At 46.2% G+C, this 21,415-nt stretch overlaps 1 protein-coding gene across 1 annotated transcript in view; it reads left to right on the forward strand.

Annotated features, from left to right (window-relative positions):
* The first annotated feature begins 42 nt into the window (after window positions 1–42).
* LOC133445911 (ras-related protein Rap-2a) overlaps window positions 43–21,415 on the forward strand; it is a 34,847-nt gene continuing 13,474 nt past the window's right edge. Inside the window, exon 1 of the mRNA XM_061723452.1 lies at window positions 43–1,137. Within this exon, the coding sequence (XP_061579436.1) occupies window positions 824–1,137 (314 nt within the window). The 5' untranslated portion in view covers window positions 43–823. The remainder of the gene's footprint in view (window positions 1,138–21,415) is intronic.

The raw sequence follows: 21,415 nt of genomic DNA on the forward strand, positions 1-21,415 counted from the left end.
CACATGAACGGAAGTGTCATCCCCGAATTTCACTGGCTCCACTCAAGTCACGAGTGGGTTTCCGCGAGGCGCGGACATTGGGCCATTGGGCTGTAGGCACGTCCATCCCACGAAGGAGGACCCTTCCTTTCTCTTACTTGAGTTTTTTTTCTCTTTCCTCCCCCCTCCTCTTCGCCTCGGTACGGGAGCCGCGCTGGGGGAACCGGCTGGTTACGCAGCGGCCGTGGGGTCTCCACCCGAGAGTATGGCGGCTGGATCTGTGCTGATGGGTGCCGGAGGAGGGGGGGGAGACGCCGAGACACGCCAGCGATGGTGAAAAGGAAAACAAAGAGACGCAAGTTGCCCAGTCAGTCAGGTGTCGCCTCGATCGGCGTGAGTTTGGAGAGCTGCTTTTATTTTTTTCCGGCAGAACTGCGCCCGTGGGAGTTCCCCAGCGGTCCTCCATGGAGCAACTTTGTTTTTTCCCCCTTTTTCTCTTCAGTGATGCATAAAGAGGGGTGAGCCGAGCAGATGAACCCCCGCGCGTCTGCGTTTTATCCCCCACTTGTGCGCATTTCTGGACCGCTGCAGTCCACGGATGCGCGTCTGGCCTGCAGTGGGGACATCTCTACAATGAAATCCATCTCGGGGCACCGAGTCTTTGTGCTCTGCCACAGCTGTGCAGCAGACGACTGTTATTGACAGCCCTGTTTATATATATATATAAAATAATAATAATGGGACGCGGATGGTGAGAGAGAGACGCGTGCGTTTTTTGGGTCGGTTTCAATGACGCGCGGAGAGACTTGATCCCTTCACGACTCTCGGATCCTGATCCCACACGATGCGCGAGTATAAAGTGGTGGTGCTGGGCAGCGGCGGGGTCGGGAAGTCCGCCCTCACCGTGCAGTTCGTCACCGGCACGTTCATCGAGAAGTACGACCCCACCATCGAGGACTTCTACCGCAAGGAGATCGAGGTGGACTCGTCTCCGTCGGTGCTGGAGATCCTGGACACGGCGGGCACGGAGCAGTTCGCCTCCATGCGGGACCTGTACATCAAGAACGGCCAGGGCTTCATCCTGGTCTACAGCCTCGTCAACCAGCAGAGCTTCCAGGACATCAAGCCCATGAGGGATCAGATCATCAGAGTGAAAAGGTTGGTGAAATCCTGCACAGGAAGGTGTTTCTCCCCCCTCTACACACACACACTAGGGATGGGCGGTATGGACTAAAAGATTTATCACGATAATTTCTGGCATTTATCCCGATAACGATAAAAATGACGATAAAACAAATACCAATTCAACTCCACCTTTTTAACTATAAATCTATCACCACATTCAGTCTTTGGAGCCCCCAAAACACTGCTCTAAAAGAATACTAAATGTTACTAAAGTACACCAATTTAATTGAATTGATAAAAAACAATTATTTCTTTCTTTCTTTCTTTCTTTCTTTCTTTCTTTCTTTCTTTCTTTCTTTCTTTCTTTCTTTCTTTCTTTCTTTCTTTCTTTCTTTCTTTCTTTCTTTCTTTCTTTCTTTCTTTCTTTCTTTCTTTCTTTCTTTCTTTCAGGCTCATATCTTTCTTTTTCTTTCTATTCTGGCTCAATTCCTTCCTTCCTTCCTTCCTTCCTTCCTTCCTTCCTTCCTTCCTTCCTTCCTTCCTTCCTTCCTTCCTTCCTTCCTTCCTTCCTTCCTTCCTTCCTTCCTTCCTTCCTTCACGTACTTTGTGCGTCGATTTAACGCAGAACCATAAATCAGCTTTACACAAAAACGTCATCAACTGGAATTTATCGTTTTTACCGCAAATTTTTTTGATGGTATATCGTGAACGATAAAATATCGCCCATTCCTAACACACACACACCTTTATTGCTCCCTCTGTAGTCCCAGTGTGGGATGTGGCCTGGTCTGGAAGCTGTGGTTGATGAAGCTGCAGTGCATCTTCAAATATTGGGTGTAATAGTTCTCACACACATCTCATGCAGGTTCTGCTGCCCCCCCAGAACATCAAACATGCTGTAGGTCTCATCTCCACGTCACATTACTGCCTTGAAGGCATGTCACAGCCCGATAAATCTCATCTGCAATGTAAAAAAGCCCTGCTGTTGTGTGAATGTCCACCATGCTGGATGCTGCAACCCCTGCGAAATACCCAGGTGGGAATACCCAGGATTCAGTGCAACAGAGGCTCTGCAGAGAGCTTCAAGGAAGCACAGCTGTCAGTCCAGTCAGTGTAGGGTCGTCGTGGGGGAAAGCACGTTACCGTGAGCCTGGTTATGCAGAGAAGAGCCCCTGTTTTTCAATGAACAAGCCACTCAATCTCTCTTAGAACGGGAGGCACGGTTGAAAGTGTGAGATTGCCAGATGTCTCGGTGCTGTCACACACACGATCCAGATATGAGGTCACCAGGACTGAGATGCTGGTTGATGCACGGGAGATGATAGCCTTATTGTTCATCAGCCCGTGCACGGTGCAGACACACTGTACTGCACTACATGTTCACCTGCTGACGTTGCAAGATGCCATAAAAGCCCACGGAGAGCTTAAATGTGCAGTCTCATAGATGCAGCTGCTTAAATGATCATTTCTGTTAGATCAGTGTGTGTGTGTGTGTGTGTGTGTTGCACTGAGATGTGGCTGGGAGGAGGAGGGTTTAGACCCACTCAAAGGAGTCCAAAGAAAATATGCATTAAAATCCGCTTACAGCTCATTAGAATTGGCCACTAGAGTTAACTACTAGAGATGCACTGATCCATGTTTTTCCTGATATTTCCAATAACTGCTGCAGATTCTCATTTCAGATAATGTTGTTGTCGTCGATGGTGTCGCGTGTAAGGTTTCATAAGGATGTAGGAAACCAAAGGACTAATCAATAAAGCAAGAGATGTTGAAAAATGCATTATAATTAAAGGAGTTTCTTCATTAAACAGGTGTAATTTACGATTGTAAGATTTTCAAAGATAAAAACAACAAAACTTTACCCAAACAGGATAAATCAAGGAGGACTTTTACCACAGCAGCAACCTAATGAGTTTCGTATTGAATATTTGAAATTAAAGTCCAAGAACATGAATCGATATGACGAAATATTACTTTTTTTATATTCTTAAGTCCGTATGGGATCCAGTCCATGAATTACGTACCAGACCGATGCCACCTTTACTACTTCAGATGATGCACAGCATCCAGTTCCCGGTTGTAGGTTGTATTTCTGTGTTTGTTATGGCGTTTCCGCCTCCTAAAAAGGGAAACACAATCAGCGTGACAAGTTTTCCCAAAGTCCCAACGTAACAGTCCTGCTATTATGCGTCTCTGCTTGAAAGAATGAGGTCGACGCGTTTCCCCCATATGAGCTGGAAACAGTGGGGGGGGGGGACTGTATGCGGTATGCAGTGTGTGAATGTGTGTTTGTAAGTGTATCAGAAACGCTCTCGCACAGCAAACACAGCCAGGCGTGATTTCACACCCAACACTGGGTCTGAGTTATTTCCTGGTACGAAAACGTCCCACTCCACACACTACTACCACACAACAGTTCATCTCTGCTCCCTGCACTTACGTTTGAACTTTTGCTACTTTGGAAACGGTGCATTTCCTCCCTCCGAATCCAAACTCACACACATTAGGTCGAGTGTTGATTCTGACTTGGCCGAGTGTGTGAGGTCGTCCGTCGCGGACTTGTCCCTCACTGTGAAAGGTGGTACGTAGGCCCTGCCTCCACTGTGACCCCGAACAGGATGAAGCAGGTGTGGGAAAAGGACGGTTTGGGTGGTTTGTTACGGTGGCCGACAAGGGCCAAACGCACTGCAACGGCCTAATGCGTCTCAGTTAAGGAAAACGGCTTCAATTACAGAAACGATTCAAATTCACAAACTCAAAACGAGGTACAAAAAGAGGAACGTGGTGCAAATGAAAAAACGTGCTGCAAAAAAACAAAGACAAATGCAGCATCATCAAACGCGCTGCAAATAGAGAAACGACGCAAAGCACAAAACGATATAAAACAAGAAACCATCTTCAAAAGAAAAACGCTTCATAACCGGTTACCAAACCTGCAGGGGGCGCTCTCAGCGTAACAGCTTAACGGACAGACACACGGGATGTAGAGAGAGACCGAATAGCTGACTGAACCACAGTGTTTACATCCATGGTTTAAACATACAGCGGGAACGGTAATGTGATTTTTATCTGACTATATTTATATACGATGTTTATATCACTGTACAACGCTGTACATTACGAGACGTTTCTTTATTATATTTTAACGTTACAGTCAGCTGTTCGGTCTCGCTACATCCCGTGTGTCTGTCCATTGAGCCGTTACGCTGAAAGCGCCCCCTGCAGGTTTGGTAACTGGTTATGAAGCGTTTTTCTTTTGAAGATGGTTTCTTGTTTTATATCGTTTTGTGCTTTGCGTCGTTTCTCTATTTGCAGCGCGTTTGATGATGCTGCATTTGTCTTTGTTTTTTTGCAGCACGTTTTTTCATTTGCACCACGTTCCTCTTTTTTGTACCTCGTTTTGAGTTTGTGAATTTGAATCGTTTCTGTACTTGAAGCCGTTTTCCTTAACTGAAACGCATTAGGCCGTTGCAGTGCGTTTGGCCCTTGTCGGCCACCGTAGTTTGTTGATCCCAGCAACGCGATGCCAAACCTTGTTTTGTCTCGGCTCCCTTTTCTCAGATTTTTGTTTACAGACAAACATACAAACAGACATTTATTACGTTTCTGTTGACTATAGTTCTATAAGGTGAGTTCTTGATTCCTGAAGGCATCATGACGCGTTCGGCTCACACCAACGCAAACCTGAGAAGATACATTTGGGTGACCTAGGAGCAGACACGGCCATCATGGGATGCTGGAAAAGGAGACGAAGAATGAAACATCAACAAAAAATGAACTCGCAGATCATGTTATTCTAGATCCCATTTTCTGTTCCCTCAGGCCACATTTATTTTGTTGCAAGATAAAAAAAAAAAAAAGAAAGATTCCTGACACCATCAGACCATCATTTTCCAAGGAGAGTTACCCACCAGCCTTTTGATGCTGCTGGATAAACCTGCTGTTCAATCAGTCAGGGTAATGAACGACTGAGCGACAGAAAAAAAAATAGACATTTATGAGGATTTTTAACCACTCTGTTCTTCTTTTGCGTCAAACGTTCTCCAAATTAGGCGAAATGTTTTTGAAAACAGCGTTAATACCAGGTGAAATTATGCAAACGTCTACCAAAAGAGCAGCTGAAGGGTGCAATCTCATATTAATCTGGTACCCGAATTAGAAACAAGTAAGTAAATCAAGGTGTCTTGTTGATCTTATAATCTCTTTAAATATGATTTAATAAAAAGCAGAGCTCTTGCTGCAGATTTTACAGCATCAAGCCCCTCGGGTGGAGGGCATCGAAACTCCAGAAGAAGGATGGAGCTCTCTGGTTAGTTTTACAGCCTATAATTGGCTAAAAATAATACTTATTTTCAAATGTTGAAATGTGATATTAAGGGCTTCTAAGCTGTTTCAAGATGAATTGTCAAATATTGCACCAGCATAGTTTGGTTGATGCCAGATGTGTTGCTGCAAAGGTGGTTTTAGCTGTTTGGTTGTTGGTTAAAATTGAAGTTCGATGGGAAACCATAAATGCAGTGTGCTTCCAGTGGTAACTAAGACATAAAATCACATCAATACAGTTCATTTTACAAGATATTTCTTAGAAAAACAGCTTAAAGAGAGATGTTTCTGGTATTCAGCACCTATAGGTTTTCAAAGAGTGCCCTTTGATGCCTCTTTTTCCTACTAGTGCACAGTAAATGGGCTAAATAGCCAGGCCTGGAAGCTGACTAGAACACGCCCACTTAGTTATGTTTCCTCAGGTTAGCGCAAGTTAGCTTTTTTCGCCTATCTGGCTTAGGTTGTGTAAACCTACGCTGCAAATGAATATGACTTTGCGTTCATTCTGATCAAATCTGCCCAAAGTGTCAGGAGTGGTAGATTAGGACCCAAACGCAGGAGAGATGCCAGGGGGCAGGAATCCCAAAAAGGGTGATTTGTTATCTTTACCAAACCAAAATTCTGCTGAGTAGGAATACAAAAACATCTGAATTTAAACAGGATCAAAAAAACCACAAAAACCTGACATGCCACATGGAGAGAGGAAACAGTACGGACCAGCAGGGAGCAAGGGAAAGACAAGACCAGACATACAGTACACAGCAGAGTTGACGAGACACAGATCAAGGCAGATGGGAACCAAGGAAATCAAGACAGAACTGAAACACAGACACGGGTTTCAAAATAAAACAGGAACTGACCAAACCGTGACACAAAGATCCTTATTTTAACCAACGAGGCCCGAAACAAGGACTTGCAGATTTGTATTGAGACCCGCTGTTGCTCACGCAGGCCTCGGCCAGTCAAAGCTGCCCGTGGTTCGGACAAGCCTACGCTTCAGAGGCAGGCTGAGCGTCCCAGTGGACCTCTGCTAGTTCTCATTTCAGCTCCGGCAGCGTTCAGTTGTCGGGCAGTCGTCCACTCAGTCGACCTGGAAGGGGCCGAAGCATCGATCGAAGCATCGATCGAAGGATCGAGCTGCTGCGAGAAGTAGAAGCTGATGAGCTAGAGACAGCCCAGCTGTCATTCAGAAGATTACACTCTTAATAACGCACACATCTGTGGATTTTTATGAGTATCATCTGATCTAGTGAGTCTGTCTGTCACTCTTTTGAATCCGGTCAGTGGAGTCTGACAGGCTCCAAAAGCGAGTTGTCCAAGAGCCTGCCTTTTTTTCCCCTGACTGCCTTTTTCAATTCAACCCGATGTTGGCCTTTGTCACAAAGCGAGAGAGGGGCTGCAGGCAGTCGCGCGGCCGAGCAATAAGTCAGAGAACTGAAATGTAAATTACCTGTCATCTCGTTGTGTTGTGATTGAAAGCAAAAGGTGCTGCAACAATGATTTTATGTTAAATTTGCCATTTATGTTCCCCAAGCTCACGGATGTCATTGGTTGGTGCCTATAAGATCTCTGCGAAGACTGCAACTCAGAAATACCTTTCACACAGCTAAAACCACGTGAAAGGTGATGATTTAGAGTAACAAACTTCTATGAGTCTGTATATTTTGGAGTTTCTGTGTTTTCTTTTTAAATGAATATTTGGTGTGTTGAGATCCTTCCAGGCTCATTACATCCAGTATAAAAGGTCATTTGTTTTCTACCCCTACTTACCTACCTTCTACTGTACCTTCCAACCACGGGCAGACATATGAGGTTTTTTTGGGTGGAGAAGCATTCATAGACTTACAGGGTCTCATCCAACATCTAATTGCCACATTTATGAATCCTTCGTTCTTAGTATAATGTTATATGGTGCGGAAACATGGACAATATATGCCTGTCAAGAACAAAGGCTGAACTCCTTCCATATGCGTTGCCTAAGGCACATACAGGGAATTAAGTGGCAGGACAGGGTCACGAACGAAGAAGTTTTTAAACGGGCTGGCAGCAAATCTCTCTTCCAAACTCTGAAGATCAGAAGGCTCCATTGGCTTGGTCACCTGCACAGAATGCCAGACTACCGGCTGCCCAAGTGCATCTTCTACGGCGAGCTATGTGAGGGTGTGCGAAGGAGAGGACGTCCACTTCTTCGCTTCAAGGATGTCGCGAAACGCGATATGAAAGCGTTAAATGTCGATACATCTAGCTGGGAAAGGATGGCTGAAAACCGTAGCAGCTGGCGTCGTATGTATGTATGTATGTATGTATGTATGTATGTATGTATGTATGTATGTATGTATGTATGTATGTATGTATGTATGTATGTATGTATGTATGTATGTATGTATGTATGTATGTATGTATGTATGTATGTATGTATGTATGTATGTATGTATGTATGTATGTATGTATGTATGTATGTATGTATGTATGTATGTATGTATGTATGTATGTATGTATGTATGTATGTATGTATGTTCGATGTATGTATGTAAAGGATGAAGGTTGCAAAACATTGCTTAGAGAAGAAGTAAAAGTTTTCCTTACATTTGTTTGACTTTCAGAGTGCAGGAGTGTCTCGGTGAGTAGTCCGTCAGAAGTTCCTGAAACACTGTAATTGGTGTCTCTGCACCAGCTGTGCTCATAGTGTTTTCATAGTAAATCAAAGTTATAAATGTTGATACAGTAGCATCCGCTGTGTCCTGGCTCTGCTTCAGGGTCTCCTCCCATGTTGGACATCCCCTGATGCCCAGGGAAGCATCCTAACCAGATGCCCAAACCACCTTAGCTGGCTGCTTTCCATGCGGAGGAGCAATAAATCTCCTGAGAGTCCCTCTCAAACGACCAGCTTCTCACCGGGACTCAGAAAAGTCCAGCTCACCTGCAGGAAAAAACTCATTTCGGATGATTTCATCCACGATCTCACTCCTGCTGTCACTACTCGCAGCTTTTGGCCGTAGATGGTGGCGGGAACGCAGATCGACCGGTAAGCAGAGAGCCATGCCTTTTGGGCTCAGCTTCCTCTTTAACGCAAGATACGGGTCCAGAGTCTGCATTACTGCAGATTTCACACTAATCTGCCTCTCAATTTTCCATTCCATTTTTTTCCTCCACTCGCGAGAACACGACTCTGAGACACTCGAGCTCCCCACTTGATGCAGCATGTTATCCCCCCCGCCTCAACACGGAGGAGGAATTCCTCCAGTTTCCAGCTGAGGATCACGGTTGCAGATTTAAAAGTGCTGATTCTCACTAAATTCATTGCTTTTTCTAGCAGCAGTAACAAGCAATGATGGAGTAGCATCCTAAGCAGTATTGCGATGTGTCCTCTCACGTACATTCACCATAAACCAGGGTTTCGCAAGGATTTGGGGATCTTGCAGGGGTCGCTGTTCACACGACAACGGCAATCGGACGATGACACGACACGGACAGCATTATGGGACAGCGCAGTTAAACGTGTTTGATTTCATCAACAGGACAGGAAACAGAAACAGCCTCAGATTTGCTCCTTTTGCATCCTTAGACATAACAGTCAGGCAGAGCCGCCTGGGAGATTTGCGAGGCCCTGTGCGAAATGGTGGGGGGGGGCCCTCAAAATTTTTGGGTTTTTCGGGTCGGATTGAGTGTCTATATGTGCAATTTTAACTCTCCAATTAGCAAAATACTGGATACCTTCCCCTGCCTCATCATCATCTCTTGCCTCGACGCGGGGCCCCACGGCTGCTTGGGACCCGGTCGGATCGGTGATTTTTGTAACAAATTTATCAAACGAGCCTTTCAGAGAGGCATTAAACTCTTCCATTTTCTTTAGTTTTTTTCTTTTTTCATCCCCTGATGGAAATTTTCTGATTCTGTCTCGTTCTCTCGACATTGTGTGACAGTTTGTTCCAACTCCACCCGTCTGGATCAGAGCAGCTTGTGTCTGCGCTTGGTCTGATCAGTTGTATGGAACAACAGACACACGCATCATTGCACATATATTTATTGATATGCACAGACTAGTACACATTTAGGTCTGTAATGGAACGTGTCTGTTGATATTTATAAGGGAAATAACGAAAAACAAAAACGAAAAAAAAAATAAAAAAATTTGAAAACATTTTTTTTTTTTTTTTTTTAAAAACGGCCCATAGCACGAGGCCCCTTGGGGCGCGAGGCCCCGTGCGGTCGCACGGTTCGCACACCCCTTGCGGCGGCCCTGCAGTCAGGTTATCGTGTCCCAGCTGTAACAAGACTGTCTTCTGACTGAACCTTTTATGCATTTTGCTGCATTTTGGTTCCATTTATTGGAGATAGCCCACAGGGGAGCAGCTCGGCTGGAGGGCAGAATGTACACTCGCTTGTGACTTATTTCTCAGACATGTCTGAACATGTTCAGGCACGGCCCATGCCGGCTGGAAGAAGTGAACTGTGGAAAATGTGGGAAATTCCTATTCATAGGAGACAAAAGAGGAGGTTGACACGTGAATAATGACACAGATGATGGCGTGAGAAATTAGAAAATGGTGTAATTGTCCTTTAACTTCCCTGAGGCAGAAATCGTTAAAATGGTAATTTGTGTCTGTCAGATTATCCATCCATCTGTTACCTATGCCTACTTCTACCTATTATAGGGTCACAGGAATCTGCAGGGGGGCAGGGTACACCCTGGACAGGTCCCCACTTCATCGTACGGTCACATACAGTCAAATTAGGCCTGTGTTGAAAAAATCGATTTCCCAATTCTAAATCGATTCTCATATTAATTCCTAAAAATCGATTCATATGTCTAAAGATCGATTTTTTATTTTATTTATTTATTTATTTATTTTTTTAAATGTATTTATGTTTTTTTTTTTCATCATTACATTACAACTTTTGGTTATTTTTTTGTTTATCCCCAAAAAAGGAATGTTTTGTTGGACACGAGAATAACTGGTGCCATGTTTTTGCCTTTAAATATGTTTAAAGGTATGAAAACATTAAAGTGTTAGGTTATAATTGCATAAATTGTCTATATTTCATTACTTTATATACTGTCTTTACTGTATTAAAAACCAAAATAGGCCGAAAATGGAACAAATAAAAACGGAATGTGGGAAAAAATAAAAGCGATTTCATCCGTCTCTGTTTGCTGCCCTGGATCTGTTTGGTAATTCTGACCCACACGATGTTTCTGAAAGCAGTTATATCAGCATTCTGGGAGCTGATTGGTCCTTACAGCATCATTAGCTGCCAATACTTGCTGTTTAATCTCAATATAATACTAGTAGTAATATTTTGCATAACTACAGTCATATAATTCATGCAACAGCTCAAAAAACAGTTTTAATAACACTAAACCAAATCAAAATCGGAATCGAATCGGATCGAATCAAATCTTGATAATCGATTCTGAATCTTAAGAATCGGAATCGAATCGATTCTTGATATTTGAATCGATCCCCAGCCCTAAGTCAAATAATAACACATACATTCACATTCGCTCCTATTGAAAAGTTAGAGTTATCCTAACATGCATATTTTTGGACAGAAAGACAGCTGGCTCGATTCTCCCTATTAAACGTGATGCTGTGTAACTGTTGGGGATGTGATTTGGTGTTGGTGGTTGCTTTTCAGCTTTGTCGCCATTCTTTGTTTCCAAACACTGATGACCCTTCAAGACCATGTCGGCATTCCTTCAGGTCAGAGTCGCTGTTATGTGTCGCTCTCACTCCCAAACCTGTCAGCATCTATCAGCGCCCGCTGATGGCGGCGCCGACAAGCTTTTTCCACAGAGGCCACGAGTGCTCGTGATTGCACCTCGGACCGTTTATGTCGGCGGGGCGACCTCATCGCCCCTCACTTCAGCTGCGTTTCACATTACACGAGGGATGTGTTGTGATTTGTGACTTAATAGGCCGTCGGTTGGGGAGCAGTGATGGAAGCAGAGGTGACGCGGAGTACCATAATGACCATCCTGCCCTGCTGACATGTTACTTGTACTTCTCTTTGCTTGTATGAGCTGTGATAAGGCAAACACAGCTGGGTTTCCATTATCTGGTAATTACAGGACTTTGACTGGTAAAATCTGTCAAAGTCCGGTATTTTTAAACCCCTCCGGTCAAAATGTCCGGTGAAAATATTCCCTCTAAGCAAAACTTGAATTGTATTAAAATAACCAATTTCCACATGTCATTTTATGAATAAACAATCTTAATTTGTTATGAATGTATAAGCCAGGCAGGTACATGACGAGAAACGAAGCTTTATTTAGGCTACTCTGACAAGGCGTGCGTCAGAAATAGTGGGAGGCCAGACATGTTGAAACTTAAAAACTATTTTCTGAAACCAAACTGGTCTAAGGAGAAGGATGATGAGGAGACTGAGATCTGAAATCACGGAGGCTGCCACAGATGATGCACTGGCTCAGGATGAAAAAGAATCTGAAAAGTCGGGCGTGCCGGCCCAAATGGAAAGAGAAATATCCCTGGCTTAGGTGCAACTTCATCGATGGATAAGAAACTTTTTTTTGCAAACACTGCAAGAGAGTCGGCAGCACGCTACGTTATCAAAATGCTATGAGCTGGTCCAGATGTGTTTTTGTTTTTGCAAATGATTTCATCTGACAACAGGAAGGCTTTTAGTTTCTTTATGTTCATGCTTAAAGAGCGCAGGCGTGTGAAACATTTATTTATTTGTCTTAGAAGTCACACAAATGAAGGTACTCATTTTATTTCATATAGTTCTACTTTTGAATTAAAAAAGAAAAATTATAAATCGACATGCCTTGATATTATTCTTATAGAGCCTCCGCCTGCAAATCATTTTTCATTTTTCAGCTTCACATAATATTTGACCCGGAATTTCAAACATTTGTCTGTTAAATTGAAAACCTGCCAGTCACGTTGTCCAGTGCCAATTTTTTTTCTAGCAGAAACCCTGATACACAGGCTTGGTCGTGTATTAGCTGGTTGAACAGATCACTATAGAGAAGAGCAGCAGTCTCTCTTACTGTTTGTGTGTGATGTAAAAAGCTGAACAGAAAAACACTGCCAGAGGTCAGTAATGATTATTTAGCAGTTGACCTGGTATTCGGATGTTATGGCGAAGGCACTACGTAAACAGCCCCTGGCGTCGGTCTGGAGATGCCGTCCTCACGCCGCTGCCTGCCCCATCAGTCTGCCGACCATTCATCCAGCTCCATTTATAGATCAAAAAAACTTTGATTTATGATATTTAGATTCAGACTCAATGTACTGTTTAGTGAGCATGTACATTGCTCTACCTGCTCAATGTCATTATGTTCTCAGTGACACAGTTTCGTGACAGTGACTAACTGGACATGTGAATGAGTGGCGTTTGCGTTTGCTCTGCTGGGGCCCTCATTTTGTTAAGGATTGGCTCATTAGCTCATCATAACAAGCATACAGTTGCAAAAAAATAAATAAAATAAAAAATATTCATCCAAAGCTGTGGTTATTTTTATTTACAAAAAAAAAAAAAAGTTGCATTTTTGATGAGTTAAGAGGATTAAACTGATACCAAGCTTGGTGTTAATCGAGCAGCGAGAGTTAAACGGCTAGAAAGTGGGTTTATCATCCAGCTGCACGCAAGTGAACCGTCCTTAGTAAACATAAAAGACCTCTTTGATAAGGAAGGCAAACATCTCTCTGGCTCCCGGCTGCCCGAGGCCATCGCACAGCAGGAGACGAACAGCCGAGCCAGCAGCAAGCTGACAGACTCTCCGGCACAAGGGCTGTACACGCTTTATCATACTGTATGTTACGTTACAGCACGAGCTGTTTCCTCCACTACACGTACGACCCGGCCACCTTCAAAGGAGGGCGCAAACCTCCAGGCAGACGCCAGCTTTTTAAAATGATGGAAATTGTGTCATACGAACATGTTTCTGCAGGAAAACCAATGCTTATTACAGCTGCAGCAAAAACAGCCAAACAAACACATGTTTCAGAGTATCTGGCTAGTGTTTAAGAGTACTGAAGGCATTTATTTGCAGTCTTCTGATGTGTTTTTACTTGGCTCGGTGTTCTAACAGCAGACCAGTCAACCGTTTCTGTAACGTACTCATTTCAGTCTCTTTTGCCCCGTGTTGAGTCTCTCGGCATTACCAATGAACACAGCAGCCATTTTGCCCCAGTTACGCCTCTGCTGCTATCTTTACAGGTGAAATAGAAGCAAAACAACATTATACGCCATTTATAAAGAACAGTAGGGGAATAAAGAGGTCGTAGCTGCTCCTGAACGTTGTTTTCAGCTGAAGAAAAAACCTCTGCTCTGACCGTTGCATTCTCTGATGAAGATGAACAGTCTTTAAGCGTTAATTTAAATAAATCACACAATGATATCACCAGCTCAACCGGCCGTCCGGTAAATGTCACTACAGTTAAAACAACTTTAATTAAATCACACAAGAAATGCAAAATATATACGAGTCAACAAAATAAAATATGTTAGCAGTGTAGAACAAAATAAGTGCAAATCTTTCAATCACAGCTACAGAACTGGCTGTGTGAACGGGGCTTAATTACCCTCAAACCCTCGGGATTGCACCTCCACGAGGGACTACACTTCCACGAGGGACTGCATTGAAGGCTCTACTCAACGACACACGTAATCAGACAGCAGGGAATCATTTTGTGTTCAGGAAGTTTCCAGTTGCTCGTCTGAGTGGGGTTTAATAAGCACGTCTGGACCAACGCAGGAACATCTGGCCTGACACGTCACCGAAACTTCAAAACCTTTAGAGCAAGGCCCAATGTTAAAGAGTGGGTGTTTTTACATCGTTTAATAGTTCAAATTATTTGATTTCCTGACTTGACTTTAATCCGTGCAACACAACAGTTCAACAACAGTTCAAATGCCCACAATTTTTAAACTGACAGCATCCAAGCAGTTTCAGGGAATTATTAAAGCATCATTAATATGCTATGATATTTCTTTATTACAGTCAAACTTCATTTCCTGACAGGTGCATAATGGCTTGTTTAATGAAAACTAAATTGCAACATAATAAATAGATAGATATAAAATAAAGAGAGAAAAGGCCCATAACCGTCTCCACGAATCCTCCATCTGTACCGTCTCTGACACCACCGCAGGCCTGAAAACATTGTCTGCTTCCGCCGGAGGCGAAGTCAACCTGCGCGCTCACAGTTTTGTTGGTGACAGATGTGAGCCGACTCCTCTGGATGCTCATTATGAGCCGAAGCAAACTGTCACGGATAATGAAAACAAGGGAGAAAAAAGTGAAAACAGTCATTCAGCAGGCTTTCCAGGTACAAGTAGGGAACAGATTTATAGATTTTTATCATTTTACTTTTCACGTATGTTTTTCAATGCGGATTTTGTCAAGTTTGTCCATCCACGTCTAAATTGATGAGCTGATTAAACTGAATCTATTTTTCTGTTTCGATGTCTAAAGCTACGTATACTTGAATTGTTAGGTAGACAACGTAGGTCTATTGTTGTTTCTGGAATATTTCGACACTTTGAGCTGATTCTGTCTCTGAGTCCATATTTTGTTGTAGAAAAATCCTATATTTTTTTTATACCAACCACAGTCTGAATGAATTTCCATTGAACTCTATTTTGCATTTCAGATTTTATTTTTTTCTCGCACTTTGAAAGCGGAAGGATTTTTATTAGGTGGCGTAATTGCCCTCAGAGATCCTGCAGTGTGCCAGATGCATTGCTGTAATAAACCAGATTCAATGAATAACTAAACTAGCGTTCAATATTGGAAGTAATTTATCCTGACCATGTTGGCGTTTTTCATTTTGTTTCTTATCGACGGTTATTTTAAAATGCAGAAAAGTTTTCATCCTTGTCGACAAATATCAAAACTTAATATTCTTGGAGAGAAAAGACATCTTCCAGGAGGCCCAGTAGCCCGGTTCCTCCCTCATCCCGATGCTGCACGACGGCGTTACACCCAGGGGCGCTCGTGCTGCCGGGCTTCACCATCCATCAGCAAGGCCCGCGTGTGAGATGATCTGCATCATGCATTATAGATCAGACGTGTCTGGGCGAGCTGCAGAGGGATGCAGTCGCAGCGTCCCAGTGCCTTTCGGCATCGGGGCTCACACGCTGAAAGCTCCAGTGTGACTTGTCTTTTTTTTGCGTCGCAGTAAAAACATTACCGAGGGCAGGTCTTCATTTGTCTTTTTTTCGAGGGCCGATTGCTCTTGTCAAAGGCCGCTGGGTCTGAGAACGACGTGGCCAACACTAGGGATGGGCGATATTTTACCGTTCACGATATACCGTCCAAAAAATTCCCCACGGTAAGAATTTGTCATCTTGCGGTAAAAATTATTAAAAAAGAAAGAAAGAAAGAAAGAAAGAAAGAAAGAAAGAAAGAAAGAAAGAAAGAAAGAAAGAAAGAAAGAAAGAAAGAAAGAAAGAAAGAAAGAAAGAAAGAAAGAAAGAAAGAAAGAAAGAAAGAAAGAAAGAAAGAAATGAGCCTGGAAGGAAGGAAGGAAGGAAGGAAGGAAGGAAGGAAGGAAGGAAGGAAGGAAGGAAGGAAGGAAGGAAGGAACGAACGAACGAACGAACGAACGAACGAACGAACGAACGAACGAACGAACGAACGAACGAACGAACGAACGAACGAACGAACGAACGAACGAACGAACGAACGAACGAACGAACGAACGAACGGACGGACGGACGGACGGACGAACGAACGAACGAACGAACGAACGAACGAACGAACGAAATGAGCCTGAAAGGAAGGAAGGAAGGAAGGAAGGAAGGAAGGAAGGAAGGAAGGAAGGAAGGAAGGAAGGAAGGAACGAAGGAACGAACGAACGAACGAACGAACGAACGAACGAACGAACGAACGAACGAACGAACGAAATGAGCCTGAAAGGAAGGAAGGAAGGAAGGAAGGAAGGAAGGAAGGAACGAACGAACGAACGAACGAACGAACGAACGAACGAACGAACGAACGAACGAACGAACGAACGAACGAACGAACGAACGAACGAACGAACGAACGAACGAACGAACGAACGAACGAAGGAGCCTGAAAGAAAGAAAGAAAAAAGGATAAATTCCCGTTGATGATGTTTTTGTGCCCCTCCTTGAACCGCCACCTTACCGTGGTGGAGGGGTTTGAGCACCCGAATGATCCTAGGAGCTATGTTGTCCGGGGCTTAATGCCCCTCGTAGGGTCTCCCATGGCAAACAGGTCCTAGGTGACGGGTCAGACAAAGAGCGGTTCAAAGCCCCTTATGAAGCAAGAACCAGCAAGGAAGTGTACGTCGCCCGGACTGGCGTTACCGGGGCCCCACCCTGGAGCCAGGCCTGGGGTCGGGGCTCGCCGGCGAGCGTCTGGTGGCCGGGTCTTGGCCCACGGGACCCGGCCGGGCGCAGCCCGAAGGAGCGACGTGGGCCCGCCCTCCCGTAGGCCCACCACCCGCGGGAGAGTTCATAAGGGGAAGGTGCCGTGCGACGATTTGGGTGGCAGCCGTGGGCGGGGGCCCCGGCGACCCAATCCCCGGACGACGACTCTGGCTTTAGGGACATGGAATGTCACCTCGCTGGGGGGGAAAGAGCCTGAGCTTGTGCGGGAGGCTGAGAGGTACCGACTAGAGATAGTCGGGCTCACCTCCACGCACAGCCTGGGCTCTGGAACCCAACTCCTTGAGAGAGGTTGGACTCTCTTCCACTCTGGAGTTGCCCATGGTGAGAGGCGGCGAGCTGGTGTGGGCTTGCTAATAGCTCCCCAGCTCAGCCGCCATGTGTTGGAGTTCTCCCCACTTAGCGAGAGGGTCGCTTCCCTGCGCCTTCGGGTCGGGGATAGGTCTCTCACTGTCGTTTCGGCCTACGGGCCGAACGGCAGTGCACAGTACCCGGCCTTCCTGGAGGCCCTGGGAGGGGTGCTGGAAAGTGCCCCAACTGGGGACTCCATCGTTCTGTTGGGGGACTTCAACGCTCACGTGGGCAGCGACAGTGTTACCTGGAGAGGTGTGATGGGGAGGAACGGCGTCCCCGATCTGAACCCGAGTGGTGTTTTGTTGTTGGACTTCTGTGCTAGCCACAGTCTGTCCATCACGAACACCATGTTCGAGCATAAGGGTGTCCATCAGTGCACGTGGCACCAGGACACCCTAGGCCGGAGGTCAATGATCGACTTTGTTGTCGTTTCATCTGACCTTCGGCCGTATGTCTTGGACACTCGGGTGAAGAGAGGGGCTGAGCTGTCAACTGATCACCACCTGGTGGTGAGTTGGATCCGCTGGCAGGGGAGAAAGCTGGTCAGACCTGGAAGACCCAAGCGTATCGTGAGGGTCTGCTGGGAACGTCTGGCAGATTCCCCTGTCAGGGAGGTCTTCAACTCCCACCTCCGGGAGAGCTTTGACCGGATTCCGAGGGAGGCCGGAGACATTGAGTCCGAATGGACCATGTTCTCCACTTCCATTGTTGACGCGGCCGTCCGGAGCTGCGGCCGTAAGGTCTCCGGCGCCTGTCGCGGCGGCAATCCCCGAACCCGGTGGTGGACACCGGAAGTAAGGGATGCCGTCAAGCTGAAGAAGGAGTCCTACTGAGCATGGTTAGCTCGGCGGACTCCCGAGGCAGCTGACGGGTACCGGCAGGCCAAGCGGACTGCGGCCCGGGCGGTCGCGGAAGCAAAAACTCGGGTCTGGGAAAAGTTCGGGGAGGCCATGGAGGAGGACTACCGGTCGGCCTCGAGGAAATTCTGGCAAACCATCCGGCGCCTCAGGAGGGGGAAGCAGTGCTCCACCAACACTGTTTACAGTGGAGGAGGGGAGCTGTTGACCTCGACTGGGGACATCGTCGGGCGGTGGAAGGAATACTTCGAGGATCTCCTCAATCCCGCTGACACGCCTTCCGTCGAGGAAGCAGAGGCTGAGGATTCAGAGGTTGATTCATTCATCACCCAAGCTGAAGTCACTGAGGTAGTTCGGAAGCTCCTCAGTGGCAAGGCACCGGGGGTGGATGAGATCCGCCCTGAGTACCTCAAGTCTCTGGATGTTGCGGGGCTGTCGTGGCTGACACGCCTCTGCAGCATCGCGTGGCAGTCGGGGACAGTGCCTCTGGACTGGCAGACCGGGGTGGTGGTCCCTCTCTTCAAAAAGGGGGACCGGAGGGTGTGTTCCAACTACCGGGGAATCACACTCCTCAGCCTCCCGGGGAAAGTCTATTCCAGGGTGCTGGAGAGGAGAATTCGGCCGATAGTCGAACCTCGGATTCAAGAGGAACAATGCGGTTTTCGTCCCGGTCGTGGAACACTGGACCAGCTCTACACCCTCCGCAGGGTGCTCGAGGGCGCATGGGAGTTTGCCCAACCAGTCCACATGTGTTTTGTGGACTTGGAGAAGGCTTTCGACCGTGTCCCACGTGGCATCCTGTGGGGGGTGCTCCGAGAGTATGGGGTCGGAGGCCCTCTGCTGAGGGCTGTACGGTCCCTGTATGACCGGAGCAGGAGCTTGGTTCGCATTGCCGGCAGTAAGTCAGACCTGTTCCCGGTGCGTGTTGGACTCCGGCAGGGCTGCCCTTTGTCACCGGTTCTGTTCATTATTTTTATGGACAGAATTTCTAGGCGCAGCCAGGGGCCGGAGGGGGTACGGTTCGGGAGCCACTTGATTTCATCTCTGCTTTTTGCAGATGATGTGGTCTTGTTGGCTCCCTCGAGCCAGGACCTTCAGCATGCACTGGGGCGGTTTGCAGCCGAGTGTGAAGCAGCTGGGATGAGAATCAGCACCTCTAAGTCTGAGGCCATGGTTCTCGACCGGAAAAAGGTGGCTTGCACCCTCCAGGTCGGGGGAGAGTTCCTGCCTCAGGTGGAGGAGTTCAAGTATCTTGGGGTCTTGTTCACGAGTGAGGGGAGAACGGAGCGCGAGATCGACAGGCGGATCGGTGCGGCGGCCGCAGTAATGCGGTCATTGTATCGGTCCGTCGTGGTGAAGAGGGAGCTGAGCCGAAAGGCAAAGCTCTCAGTTTACCGGTCGATCTACGTTCCCACCCTCACCTATGGTCATGAACTCTGGGTCATGACCGAAAGAACGGGATCCCGGATACAAGCGGCCGAAATGAGTTTCCTCCGCAGGGTGGCGGGGCGCTCCCTTAGAGATAGGGTGAGGAGCTCTGTCACCCGGGAGGAGCTCGGAGTAGAGCCGCTGCTCCTCCACATCGAGAGGAGCCAGCTGAGGTGGCTCGGGCACCTGTATAGGATGCCCCCTGGACGCCTCCCTCGTGAGGTGTTCCGGGCATGTCCCACCGGGAGGAGGCCCCGAGGAAGACCCAGGACACGCTGGAGTGACTACGTCGCTCGGCTCGCCTGGGAACGCCTTGGAGTCCCCCCGGAAGAGCTGGAGGAGGTGTCCGGGGAGAGGGAAGTCTGGGGATCCCTGCTCCGACTGCTGCCCCCGCGACCCGGACTCAGATAATGCGGTGGACAATGGATGGATGGATGGATGGATGTTTTTGTGTAACAAACATGGCGGAAGGCGGATCTGAGAGCGAGGAGCCTGAGTCATTCCAGTTTTGCAGTACAGGTGAACTAATTTAATTGGTTTTTATTATTTCAATTTAATTGGTGTAGTTTAGTAGCATTTAGTATTCTTTTAGAGAAGTGTTTTGGGGGCTCCAAGGACTGAATGTGGTGATAGATTTATAGTTAAAAAGGTGGAGTTGAATTGGTATTTTTTTTAATCGTCATTTTTATCGTTATCGGGATAAATGCCAGAAAATATCGTGATACATTTTTTAGTCCATACCGCCCATCCCTAGCCAACACCCTTTTAGCTTCTGGGAACCTCGCATCAGCAGCGGCCGCTGTGTCACACTGACTGGGACCGCATAGCTTTGCAATAGACAGCACTTGCTGCAGTCTCCACCATAGAGAGATGATGATGATGATGATGATGATGATGATGATGATGATGATCCCCGGCTCCAACCAGCTTGTGAACAAAAGGGTCAAACACTGCCTTCAGTGAAGAGGACTATCGTGGGATGACAAACGGTCACAACGATCCAGGGACAAAAGGAGAAAGTGCTACGATTATGCCTCATCGTGCAGACAAATGCTCTTCAGTGTGTGGGAGAAACGCGCCAAGAGCAAATACAAATGATATAATACGTTAATCACTGTGATTATCAAATACAATTCATTCAAGAGATTTATTGAATTTTTGACCAAAATGTATAATTAACTGAAACACATTGAGGCCTGCAACGTGGCGGGGTCCTGAACACTTCTGTTGGGAGTTCAAACATTGTTTACTGGTGTAACGGTTGGTAGGTATGAATAAGAATAAATAAATAAGACGAGAAGAACACCAAGCTGTTGCTGTGTTGTTGTTTTTTTAAATAAAACGTCTGAGCTCAAGAGGAAACGCCATTATCCTTCTGGCCGCATCGTCGACTGACCTCCAAGTTTGACTCCTGATTCCTGTTCCTCCCGGCTGGTGAGCTGATCCTGGGAACATAATGGGACAGCCGAGATTAAAGTTCAACGGATAATGTATTCATACCCACATCAAAGTCTGGAAGATCAAGCTAATTTAACGCTGGAACCTCCAGCTCCTGCTGGAGTTGCTCAGGCAGCTCGACCAGGAAGGACTACAAAGTTGCTGCTTCTGGATTCTCCCCGTTTTTCCAGATGGAGGCATTTCTCTGAACTTCCCACAAGACATGAGTTTTTTTTTGTGAATAGTTACATAGTGTGTCTGTGGAGATTCATTTATCCAGGTAGAAAGTTCTTCTAAAAAGGGTTTTATTTTTAAAAACACTGGACTTAAAACATACTTAAAAACACAAGACGTTTCGGTGTTCATCCAAACACCTTCATCAGTTGTCCACAGGAAGTAGCTCTGGCAGTTATAGACTCAAAGGAGTCACATGACTAAGGTCACATGACTGCTCAACATAGTGTGTTACATAGTGTGCGCATTTCATTGAGTGTGAGGAGAGCCTGAAAATCCTCAGGATGTTCATG

The sequence above is a fragment of the Cololabis saira genome, chromosome 6, assembly GCF_033807715.1.
Source record: "Cololabis saira isolate AMF1-May2022 chromosome 6, fColSai1.1, whole genome shotgun sequence".
NCBI classification, from domain to species: domain Eukaryota; kingdom Metazoa; phylum Chordata; class Actinopteri; order Beloniformes; family Belonidae; genus Cololabis; species Cololabis saira.